The following is a 12,280-nucleotide window of genomic DNA, read 5'->3' on the forward strand; positions in this document are numbered from 1 at the left end:
TTTTCTAAAAAAATCCAATTTCAATATGGAACTTTATTCCTCACTATATTTTCTCTAGGTTTGGTGGCTTACATTTTATTTTAGGATGTGACTATAGTATTGACAAACTCCCTATAAAATTATCACTATTCCACAAGCAAGTCTTTTAAGCATGGTCCCTAATTTACAAACACAACTTTTCTCCTCATTCATACATAATATGGAATAACAAGAACATTCTCTACAAAAACAAATCCTTATTCTTTAATGATTGGGTGGAGAAACAGATAATCTTGGTAAAGCAACTTTTTAATAGCAATGGGCAACTGATGTCTTACTCGGAATTTTTAACAAATTATCAACTCCCAGTTACACCTAAACAATATGCAATACTTTTTGATGCTATTCCCTCAGGCATCATTATGCTATTCAAAAACTTAAATTTGCCCACTCAGATCTCTGTCTCTTCTCCCAATGCACTAAATTCCGAAACAGGTAAAATATGCTTCTCAGGTTACAAAAATTGTAATAAAAAAATTCGTGCCTTATTCCAAAGAGAACTTGTATCTGTTCCTCATGTTGTGTTTTACTGGAATCGATTTGAAAATGACATTTTATGGAAAAAGGTTTGGACAATTCCTAACAAATACTTACCGTATTTTCACGACCATAAGGCGCACATAAAAGTCTTAGATTTTCTTCAAATTGTGCGGCGCGCCCTATGGTGCAGTGCGTCCTGTGTGTGTTGTTGTTGTAAGGCGGACGTAGACCAGGTGGTTTTTTCCACGCATCACTGTCGCTGTTGATCTGTGACTCTATGCGTGCCCATCTCACAGCCGATGTGAAAAAACAAGTGAAGCAAATTAACTCTGAGCTTGCTGTCATTCCGGGAGGCCTGACAAAGGAACTCCAACCGCTGGACATCGGTGTGAACAGGTGTTGTGCCAAGGTACTTACCACCGGCCGTTCAAAGTAAGGCTGCGAGCGGCGTGGGAGCGATGGATGACCGATGGAGCCCACAGTTTCACTAAGAGTGGAAGGCAGCGCCGGGCGAGTTACGCCACAGTTTGCGAATGGATTGTAGATGCTCGGGCTAACGTGTCTGCTGGTACTGTTGTTCGAGCTTTCGCAAAAGCCGGCATCATTTTCGAGGCGCCGCACGGCACGGAAAGTGACTCTGACAGTGAAGAAAGTGAACCTGGCATGTTTGATGGAGATTTAGCGCAGCTGTTCAATTCAGAAACAGAGGATGAGGACTTCCATATGGGTTTGATTGATGACGATTACCGGTAAAAAAAATGTGAATACCAAACTCAGTTTTGCTCCCGCTCTATTTTTAAATACGCACACTTGTGTGCTTGTTTTATCTGTGTTTTACCATGCCCGCGCCTATTGATGATTAAAAAATGTTAGTACTTTGTAATCAATACTTAAATAAAGCACAACCAAACTCAGTTTTGCTCCCGCTCTATTTTTAAATACGCACACTTGTATGCTTGTGTGTGTGTTGTTGTTGTAAGGCCGACGTAGTAGAGGACACCATGAGAACGTTAAAGGGGGAAGTGTGGGCGTGGATTGTATATAAAACCCTCGCCATATAATCAGGTGCGCCTTATGTGTGTGTTAAATACAGTAATGGCACACATAACTGAGACTGCGCCTTTTGGTACGGTGCGCCTTTTGGTCGTGAAAATACGGTAATAACGAACAAGGTCAAAGAGGTTTCTTTTAAAATTATTCATAAATATTATCCTGCTAACCATTTCATGACAAAATTTAAAAGGGACATTGATGCAAACTGCACGTTTTGTGGAAATCACCCAGAGACAGTTCTTTATCTCTTCTGGACCTGCTCCGACTCCAAGGCTTTTTGGAAGAAGTTCTGCTGTTTTGTAACTGGACATTTATACAAAGACTTCACTCTCAAATGGGAAAATGTGGTTTTCTGCTTTTTTAGACAAGAAAAAGATGTGTTTCACATCATTAACCTTTTAATTTTGCTATCAAAATTCTTTATTCACAAATGTAAGTACAGTAGGCAGAGGCCCTCATTTACCCATTTTAACAACGATGTACTCTCTTACATTAATTTACTGAAGAACTCAAATAACAAAAAGGCTCTAAGAACAATGTACATCTGTGAAAAATACCATTTATTTATCAATGATGTAACGTAACTGTACCCCATACCCCCTGGCATGTTTACTGTTATGTTTACTTTTGTGTATACATTGTATACTTATATAAAACTTAGAGGAAGAAAAAAAAGATGAAAATTATCGGAATGAACTGTCTGTTTTTGCTGTAAATATGTATGTAAATAGAAATCTCACTGTAAATATGTATAATACACAATAAAAAAATAAAAATAAAAAAAAGATGAGAGTGCAGCAGAGCAGAAAGCTCCGCTTCAAGCAGTTCAACATTAATCATTTTTAATGTAGCTTTTTGCGTTCGCTACCGCGCTACATGACCAAAAGATCAGCTAAGCTGTTGAAACGTTTTTTGATTTTGTAAACAATGACGCTATCACGTCGTTACAGAAAAATGTAGTTAAACTGCTAAGCTATTTGTAGTGACGTTCCTGCCCAACACTGCATATGACCTAGGCATTGCAACAAAGGACCCAGAGCCTTTTGCCTTCAATAAATCACCAACACGTCACCTAACAGAAAAACCAGACAGACCTGTTATTTGCCCAGTAATACCTGCTTTTAATCACCAAGTCCATGTTCGAGTCCTTTTTCTGTACACACTAACTGAGAGACTGGTTGAACAGTTTAAAATTGGATGTTAGGAAATATAGTGGAAAATAAGACAATACATGATATATGTATGTCAGGCGACAATTTTCATTTGTGTGGCAACTCTCCACAACGTCAGGCCGCTTACAGCGTGTACCCCTCAGCTGGGCAGAGCCAGTGTGCGGGGGTGGAGTAGCAGGGCTAAGACTCAGAAGCAGCAGTTCAGACAGAGAAAACTGTCAAGAGGAGACGGAAATAGGAACAGGATAGGAGAACCGTTTCCCAACAGGGAAAAGACAGTTTTAGCAGAAAGCCGCGTTGAGTCCTTGAGTTAATACCAGCCTCGTACAACTTCGAACATTAAGAGCTAACGTACTGTTAGCAACCTAGCTATCCTAGCAGCCGATTAGCACTTGCTAGAAGCCAAAGCAGCTAACATAGCCCAGTTGGTGGCAGCCTGGCTGCCAGGGAAAAGCTTCCAAGATGAGGTTGAAAGTAGGATTTATTCTACGGAGTTTGCTTGTCATTGGGACGTTTCTCGGCTTGGTGGTGCTCTGGTCCTCTCTGTCGCCGAAACTCAACGATGAGAATCCTTTTGGAAAAGGGGTAAGTTGACAATAGCAAACCAGGTAACCATAGTGTGCAACACAGGGAATTTTGCACACAGTCACCAGTGCTCGCATAACTTGCACCAGCACGTCACAATGCACAATACATTGGGCAATGTAAATTAAGGTATAGGTGCTTGTTTGCGCAGGCGTGTGTGTGTGGTTCTTATATTGTAAAGAATCACTCCTAACGTGCAAGCATGAAACACGGGCTGATTGTACTGTTTAATGTTCCTAGGTCGCTGTACAGAGTAGCTGTAGTGGAACTTGTGCCGTGGCTCCAGTTGATGTACACCTGGGTCCTCCCTCATATTTGTAGCTTCTGTTCACATCAACTCGCATTCCGAATTCTCAAAAGTTCATTCCAGGATGTATATCCTCGTAGGTCACACGTTTGAGTCATGCTTCTCTCAAACACGGAACTGAGTGAAGAAGTTAGGAGTGCTCGCATAACTTGCACGAGCACGTCACAATGCACAGTACATTGAGCAATGTAAATTAAGGTATAGGTGCTTGTTGCACAGGCGTGTGTGTGTGGTTCTTATATTGTAAAGCATCACTCCTAATGTGCAAGCATTAAACACGGGCTGATTATACTGTTTAATGTTCCTAGGTCGCTGTACAGAGTAGCTGTAGTGGAACTTGTGTCGTGGCTCCAGTTGATGTACACCTGGGTCCTCCCTCATATTTGTAGCTTCTGTTCACATCAACTCGCATTCCGAATTCTCAAAAGTTCATTCCAGGATGTATATCCTCGTAGGTCACACGTTTGAGTCATGCTTCTCTCAAACACGGAACTGAGTGAAGAAGTTAGGAGTGCTCGCATAACTTGCACGAGCACGTCACAATGCACAGTACATTGAGCAATGTAAATTAAGGTATAGGTGCTTGTTGCACAGGCGTGTGTGTGTGGTTCTTATATTGTAAAGCATCACTCCTAATGTGCAAGCATGAAACACGGGCTGATTGTACTGTTTAATGTTCCTAGGTCGCTGTACAGAGTAGCTGTAGTGGAACTTGTGTCGTGGCTCCAGTTGATGTACACCTGGGTCCTCCCTCATATTTGTAGCTTCTGTTCACATCAACTCGCATTCCGAATTCTCAAAAGTTCATTCCAGGATGTATATCCTCGTAGGTCACACGTTTGAGTCATGCTTCTCTCAAACACGGAACTGAGTGAAGAAGTTAGGAGTTACCCTTGGATTGTTTTCATGTTGTACCATACAGTGTTTATAGTGAGTATTAAAGGTACTCAGGAATGATGGATATACAAATATGATTCTCATTATTACAGAATTAGGATTTCATTCTTGCTTTTGGCTGAGGGGAAGCTCATTTTTAACTTCTGTGTAGAGCTAATCATTTTCTGCTGATGAACTTTTTTTACAGAATGGCGACAAATGTTTTCACCGTTACCCAATCAATGCCCAAAGTAACACTAACATATAAAGATTATTCTGTTAATTCAACAGTCAATCCAAACTGCATTTGAAATTAGCAGGGACAAAGGGCAAATGCGTCAATTTTTACAGCCGCATTGTTGGGTTGCGCAGTGAAGTCTGTTGTTCTGTTTAATTGATGCTCAAGACTAGCCTAGCCGCGCTAGACAACCCACGGCAACTAATTTAATTCTCTGCCGTGGTGGGTCTAGTTACCCTTGGTAAGCCTCAAGGTTGGATGCTCCTAAAACTGGCTGACGAATCACCATGAAGTGTAGAGTCAGAAGGCAGGCGTAACTAAGTGACGACAGAGGTGCGACGATTGTGACAGAAACAACCGGAAACAACTAGCCGAGCCGCGCTAGACAACCCACGGCAACGAATTTAATTCTCTGCCAGGGTCGACAACAAAAACGACAACAGTCATTGAGCTCCATTAGCACCGACTCTGAATAATCTTTCTGTTGACATGTCTGTAATATACTTGAGCTTCACCCATTGACTGTATAAATAAGACTTCACCGAACTCCCGCATCTTCTGATTTCCGGCGCTCTAGGAACTATGTCAGCATTTTCGTTGCGCTGATTGGTTGTATACCTACCCAACTGCTGCAGAGTGATTTGAAAGACAACCTTTTAGCCCGCCTCCCTCCCTGTCGAGAATTCCTAGACCCTTGTGTCTTCAGACCTGGGTCTAGCGCGGCTAGGCTAGCTCAAGACATCAGCAGGGCTAAATTTTGTGATGAAATATGGCATAGCAACAATTTTCAACTGTAGTTATTTTTAGAACTACACCAAGAAACCTTACACTTATTTGGGATCATTCAAACAAAACTATACAGTTTACACTTTATTTCAGCTGTTCATACAGCTTACATAAAAGTAAAATCAAAGCACATCACAGGCCCTTTCAACACTGTCATCTCAAACATCATGCTGAGCAACACAATTCCAGTCACCTTTTCTCTTATGTTGTTTAACTGTACAGTGGATGCATTTACCACACATCTTCCAGCAATGCCCTCAACAAGGAGAAATGACAATGGATATGAGGTGTCTGTTCCCTTTAAGTTCCAAACAAGAAAATCTGATCTGAATAAATGTGTGCACCCCTAATGTAGAAAAACCAGGCTTTCCCCCCCAAATCTCTTTGTTACTCTGAACATATTTAAGGTAACATACACCAATCAGGCATAACATTCAGTACGTTTACACGAGACCTGTAATTCCTCTTTAATTTGGAATTAAAGCTAACTCTGCTTTAAAATCTCCTTGTAAACACTTAATTCCGAATTAAAAAGTTAATTCCGAATAAACTACCTGGTTTATTTAAATGATAATTCCAAATTAAAGCTGCAAGCAGCATTCTGTGGGTCGCCATTTTCACGCCCTCAGGCTTTTGCAGAGCGTTTTGATAATTTTTCATCACCTATGACTGGAGTACATCCTGGCCAAATTCGAGCTCTGTCAGTGTTAGTGGGTTTGAGTTTATAGCTTTTGAAAATGTCCAAAAATGACAAAATCGTCCAAAATATGAATCATATTCAAAATGGCCGCTTGTCTTTGGTCGCCATGGCCACACCGTCAGACTGTTGTAGACCATTTTGATAACTTTTGATCATTCATGACGGGTTTACATCCAGACCAAATTTCAGGGGGTTACACTGTTTGAGTTAATAATTTTTGAAAATGTCCAAAAATGACAAAATATGAATCATATTTCAAAATTGCCGCATTCCGTGGGTCGCCATTTCCACGCCCTCAGACTTTTGCGGAGCATTTTGATAACTTTTGCTCACCCATGACTGGAGTACATCTTGGCCAAATTTCAGCTCTCTCGGTGTTAGTGTGTTTGAGATTTTAGCTTTTGAAAATGTCCAAAAATGACAACTTTGTCCAAGATATCAATCATATTCAAAATGGCCGCATTCCGTTGGTCGCCATGGCCACACCGTCACATTGTTGCGGACCATTTTGATCATTTTTGATCAACCATGACTGGTGTGCATCCGGACCAAATTTCAGCTCTCTCTGGGTTACCCTCTTTGAGTTAATAATTCTTGAAAATGTCCAAAAAGGACAAAATATGAATCATATTTCAAAATGGCCGCATTCCGTGGGTTGCCATTTCCACGCCCTCAGACTTTTGCGGAGCGTTTTGATAACTTTTGATCACCCATGACTGGAGTACATCCAGGCCAAATTTCAGCTCTCTCTGGGTTACGCTGTTTGAGTTTATAAATTTTGAAAAGTGTCCAAAAATGACACAAAACTGTCCAAAATATGATTCATAATTCAAAATGGCCAACTTCCTGTTGGATTATGGGTAATGGTCCAAGAGGCTTTTTTGTGCGTCTTGATGAGATACATATGCGTACGGAATTTCAGAGGGCTGGGTCAAACGTTGTCCGGGGGCTGAATTTTCTTAATTTTCTAGGGGGCGCTGTTGAGCCATTTTGGCACTCACGCGTGCCATTCCCCTAAAATATCAAATTTTTCACCGGTCCTGATGCGTGTGGTGATTTTTACATGTTTTCATGTATGTTTAGGGGGTCAAAAAGGCTGATTTCGAGGCCGACAAATAACAATAAAAAAACCCTAGGGTTTCAATAGGGTCTTCGCACCATTCGGTGCTCGGACCCTAAATTGGCGCGAGCACATTCTTGCAACTTCAGCAGAAGTAGTACGCCATTGTCAAGTTGCTGTTTCAAAACGACAATAAAAAGCAAACCAAAATCATGCTTATTAGTTGTTCCTCCATGTTGTTGGGGAAAAGAAATGCCATAACAAATGGAGTTTGTTTTCTTCCAGTAAACAGGAATAGGTCACATCCACTCCCTGTCCAATCAGGATCCTTTCCAACGTGAAAGGGCCATGTAAACCTGAATTTGGAATTAATATTTCCATGTAAACTCGAAGTACAAAACTTTAATTCCAAATGACTAATTCCAAATTAAAAAAACTTTGTATAACCGTGGCAACTATGACTAGTGGTGCAACGGATCATCGTTGATCCGTGATCCGTACAAGTCGTTCTCCACGGTTCGGAACGCACATGGTCCGTGGATTGATTGATTAAAAAAAAGTTGTACGTGGTCACGTGGACAACGCATGTTTAATCCACATTAGCTGAGTGCAGTAGTTGTCATGGCTAGCAGAGGAGCAGACGAACTTGTAAAACCTGCGTCATTTAAGTCGCCTGTATGGGAGCTTTTTGGCTTCCCTGTAAAGTACAGTGATGATGGAAGAAAGGTGTTCGACAAAATTATAACGGTGTTTAGGCACTGTGGCACGAGAAAGCCGTATGACAGTGGAAATACATCGGGCATGACCACCCATATGAAACATCCTCACCAAGATGTGTCAGTGACAGGAGCCAACAACTACTTATCACTGCGGCATTTTAATGGCCCCTTGCTGCCGAATCTGACCGGGCAAAAGCTATTAGGGTGTTATAGCTGCAGACATGAGGCCATATTCTATGGTGCAAAACACGGGGTTTAAACACGCTGAACGTGCTTGAATCACATTACGAGAGCCCACTGGGCACCCATTTCAGTGAGAAGATAGTGCCAAGTCTGTATGAGCAAAATTATATTTGTCTTTTTTTTTTTTTTTTTGCTGATCTGAAAATTGATCTGATCCGTGACTCAAAACTGTGATACGGTCTGAACCGTGAACTTTTGATCCCTTGCACCTCTAATTATGGCCACTGACGGGTAAAGTGAATAACACTGATCCTGATAATGGCACCTGTTTGTGTGTTGGATATAGTAGACAGCAAGTGAACATTTTTTCCTCAAAGTTATGTTAGAACTTTGCTGCTTCTGGGCAAGCGTAAGGATTAGAACCAGTTTGACAAGGGCCAGTGTTCCTAGTCTGCAGTGATCAGTATCTATCAAAACTGTTCCAAGGAAGGAACCAAAAATCCCAAATGTGTTGCATCCTACTGCTTGCTGTCACTCTGCCTGAAGTTGTTCTGTAACTGTATTTAGCAATACAGTTTTGTTTTTTTCATTGATCTCTGGATCTGTACAATTCATTGTACCCTCCATTAATACAGGAGGACACTTTGCTGCCCAAAGGAGACCTAGCTGATCAGTTTAAGCCTGTAGTGCCTTGGCCTCATGTGGAAGGGGTGGAAGTCGACCTCAACTCCATCAGACTCCAGCATGGTAAGACTCGCTGAGCTCCATTTGTAAACATCCCATGTCCAAACTTAGCTCCACATAGTACTTTGGAAAAACACTCAGGCTTTTGTTGACTGGTGTAGCTAAGACAGGTGTCGAGATGACTGACCATTTCTCAAGTTTTGACACACATGTACAGTAGGGCTGCAACTAACGATTATTTTAATAATCGATTAATGGGTTGATTATTTTTTGATTAATTGATGAATTGGATAAAAAAAAATTTAATTTCTGCTTCTTTATTCAGAAATCAAAGATTTAGAATGACAGAGCAAATAAGATCATTGTAGTGAAACCTTTGTCTTCAACCATCGACAGGCCTCATGTCAGTGATGGTCATGTTGAGGATGCTCTCAGTCAGACAGCTGCTTGCTGTGGTGGACATGATGTCTTTCTCAGCATAAAGCCTGTCAATGTAATTCATCCTGCCTCACTCCAACAGACACCACTGTCTTCACTTGGACTTTGTCAGAAAACTTAAAACTTGAGGCTCAATTTTTAAATTATTACCACCTCTGTGTGCAAGTTACATTTATTTATAATACATATCCAAACCATGCTTAAGCTGATTAAAGTGAAATAAAAAGCATCTCTCACAGTCACACACGCCCTATCACTGTCATTAATCAGCTAACAAGCAAAAGCTAGCATCAGGCGAGCTAACAGAAATACTGATGTTACATTTCCTCACTTTAAAGTGGAACAAACGTGGGATAATGTAGTGACTTAAAGTGTGTGTCCACTAGATGACACACATCGCACGTGGCATGTTGGTCCGGTTGCAGTGCGTTTCCAACTGCGATCCCATGTGTTTACCTGCAGCTCATTTGCATAAAGTAGACTCGACTTCTACTGTCCTCAAACATCTAAACTAGATGTCGGCGAACTAAAACAAGGACAGCATCAGCTGCTGCAGCTTATTCACCTTCAAATGATTTCAGAAATCTTTTTCGCTTAAGCGTTTTCGAAATAATACAGAAAGTTTGCCGCCGAGCCGCTGTGTTTATCAGACTCATCTGTCAGACAGTCAAGCTGAAAGTGCGGTCACGTGACCACGTAGTGGTCTGCTCGTGATCGTCCGCCATCTGTGTGATTTTCAGATGCGTGCGTTGCCGTGCGGGAAAATCGCATGCAGTGGACAAGCGGCATGTTTTTTGTTTTGAGAAACTGTTTCCTCCTTGTCAGTCATGTTTCATTTGTTGAATTTACTCTTTTTTTCAAAACACTGCCTCTGCTCTGCATCCACCTCACTCTGCAGGTGAAGTAGACGGCTCCACGACATGGCGAGTGACGTATGAATCACGTGACACAACGAATTGATAATGAAATTCGTTGCCAACGCTTTTAATAATCGATTATTGATTTTATCGATTCATTGTTGCAGCCTTAATGTACAGTGCAACAAGTTGTGTAAGTTTTAACTGGTTTTAAACCTCAGTTTTCAATAAATGTAAACACTATGGAAATACTTCAAGACCCTATCATTATATCAACTTTTTAAAATATATTTGATACCTTGGCAGGTGTGACTGATAAAACAGATTGCACAGTTTGTCGTATTATTTAAATGTGACATTTTCTCCTGGAAAAAGTCGGCAAACAACAAAAGGTACAGTTTTGTAAGCATTTGTATGTTGTACTGTGTCATCTTTTGGTTCTTGTCACCAGGAAGGCCCAATCACGCCCAAGACTTTAACCAGCAGCCCAACCAGAGGCAGGTAATCCAGCAGCAGTATGTCACATTTAGACCTCACACTCATGCCTATGCCAGCCCTGTCCTGAAGAAAGGCGTCCTGGGAAACTTTGAGCCGAAGGAACCCGAACCACCAGGGGTTCCCGGTGGTCCTGGAGAGGGAGCCAAGCCATTTGTTCTGGGCCCAGAGTACAAAGACTCCATCCAGGCTTCCATCAAAGAGTTTGGGTTCAACATGGTAGCAAGTGATATGATTTCACTGGATAGAACGATCAGTGACATACGCCATGAAGAGTAAGTGCTACTCTTTACACTCTGCTGATGTCTGCCATATGTTTTACTCATTATATTGCTTGTGTTAACTTCAGAAAGGATTTATTATCAAGAATTGTTTTTACATGCAAGGAATTTGACTTGGTTTTTTTGTGCGTAACAGTAAAACAGTAACATATAGATTAAAAAATGTTGCCAGTCGTAGGTATTACATGAAACAAGATAAATAAAAAGCGGTCTTGTCAGTCATATTAGCAGTAAGTGTAATCAAGAGTTTAAACACTAAATGCAAACAAAGTTACATGGTATGTAATTAAAACAAGAGCTTGATATGTACAATAATAATAATAATATTAATCCACTGTAAAAGCTGTGAATTATTATAACACTCAATGTCTCTGGTGGGGGAAGGGGTGTAATGTCACAGGGGGTGTCTCTGGACTTGCTGAAGAGGGCTATTGGTCCTGTGTTGCGAGGCTGGCAACCTACTGCCAGAAAGGAGGGGCTCTAACAGTGTTAACCCTTTACGCTTCAGTGCGTTGTAGGTGTACCGCCGGCGGTACACCTACTAATTTGCATAGGAATTTCAAGAATGTCCAACGGCTGCAAACCCGATTATACAAACACTATACGCCGATGGAAAGCTTAGATTCTCATGAATCCGCCGGTATAAACCACTTTCAGATGTGATTACCACAGCGGGTGAGAAAAACACATTTGTCCGACAAAAACAAATATTCATCCATCCGTTCTCTATACACGGCTTCAACGCACACAGCGCGACTCACATTTCCGGGTTCATTATTACACACAGAAAAAAAGATTCCACAAAAAACGGCCATAATCCAACCTTTTACGTCCAGACAACACAAGCCAGTAAACTATTTTGTCCAAAACATATCCTGAAGTCGGTATAAAATCCACGAATCGGTCGTTTTCAAGGAAATGCACCTCGCGATGTGCGTCCAATATTCCCTGTATTTTTCGTCATTTTTTTAATTTAAAAATAGAATATTAGCGATTTTTTTGTACTGAAAACGGCTGGAATTGACTGAAGCTTAAAGGGTTAAATGTCCAGGGTGGGAGGGGACATTTTAAGGTCTTGGAGGTGTACAAGTACCAGAAGGTTGGGAGATTACAGCCCTTCACCTTTTCGGCTGAACTGATGATATGCCACAGTCTGATCTTGCCCTTGGCATTGGCAGCAGCATACCAGACTGTGATGGAGGAGGTGAGGATGGGCTCAGTGATGGAAGAGTAGAAGTGAACCATCAATGTGTTTGGCAGGTTGAACTTCTTCAGCTGCTACAGGAAATACATCCTCTGCTGATCCTTTTTGATGAGGGAGCTGATG

General features: G+C 41.3%; 1 protein-coding gene across 2 annotated transcripts in view; it reads left to right on the plus strand.

Moving 5' to 3' along the window:
- The first annotated feature begins 2,867 nt into the window (after positions 1-2,867).
- The window catches only part of galnt7 (UDP-N-acetyl-alpha-D-galactosamine: polypeptide N-acetylgalactosaminyltransferase 7), a 61,728-nt gene continuing 52,315 nt past the window's right edge, over positions 2,868-12,280 (plus strand). The window contains exons 1-3 of one of the 2 annotated variants that reach the window (XM_051945638.1): positions 2,868-3,329; positions 8,834-8,945; positions 10,629-10,947. In XM_051945638.1, the coding sequence (XP_051801598.1) occupies positions 3,207-3,329; positions 8,834-8,945; positions 10,629-10,947 (554 nt within the window). In that variant the 5' untranslated portion in view covers positions 2,868-3,206. The remainder of the gene's footprint in view (positions 3,330-8,833; positions 8,946-10,628; positions 10,948-12,280) is intronic. The other variant, XM_051945637.1, reaches the window with a different exon arrangement.

The sequence above is a fragment of the Acanthochromis polyacanthus genome, chromosome 3, assembly GCF_021347895.1.
Source record: "Acanthochromis polyacanthus isolate Apoly-LR-REF ecotype Palm Island chromosome 3, KAUST_Apoly_ChrSc, whole genome shotgun sequence".
NCBI classification, from domain to species: Eukaryota; Metazoa; Chordata; class Actinopteri; family Pomacentridae; genus Acanthochromis; species Acanthochromis polyacanthus.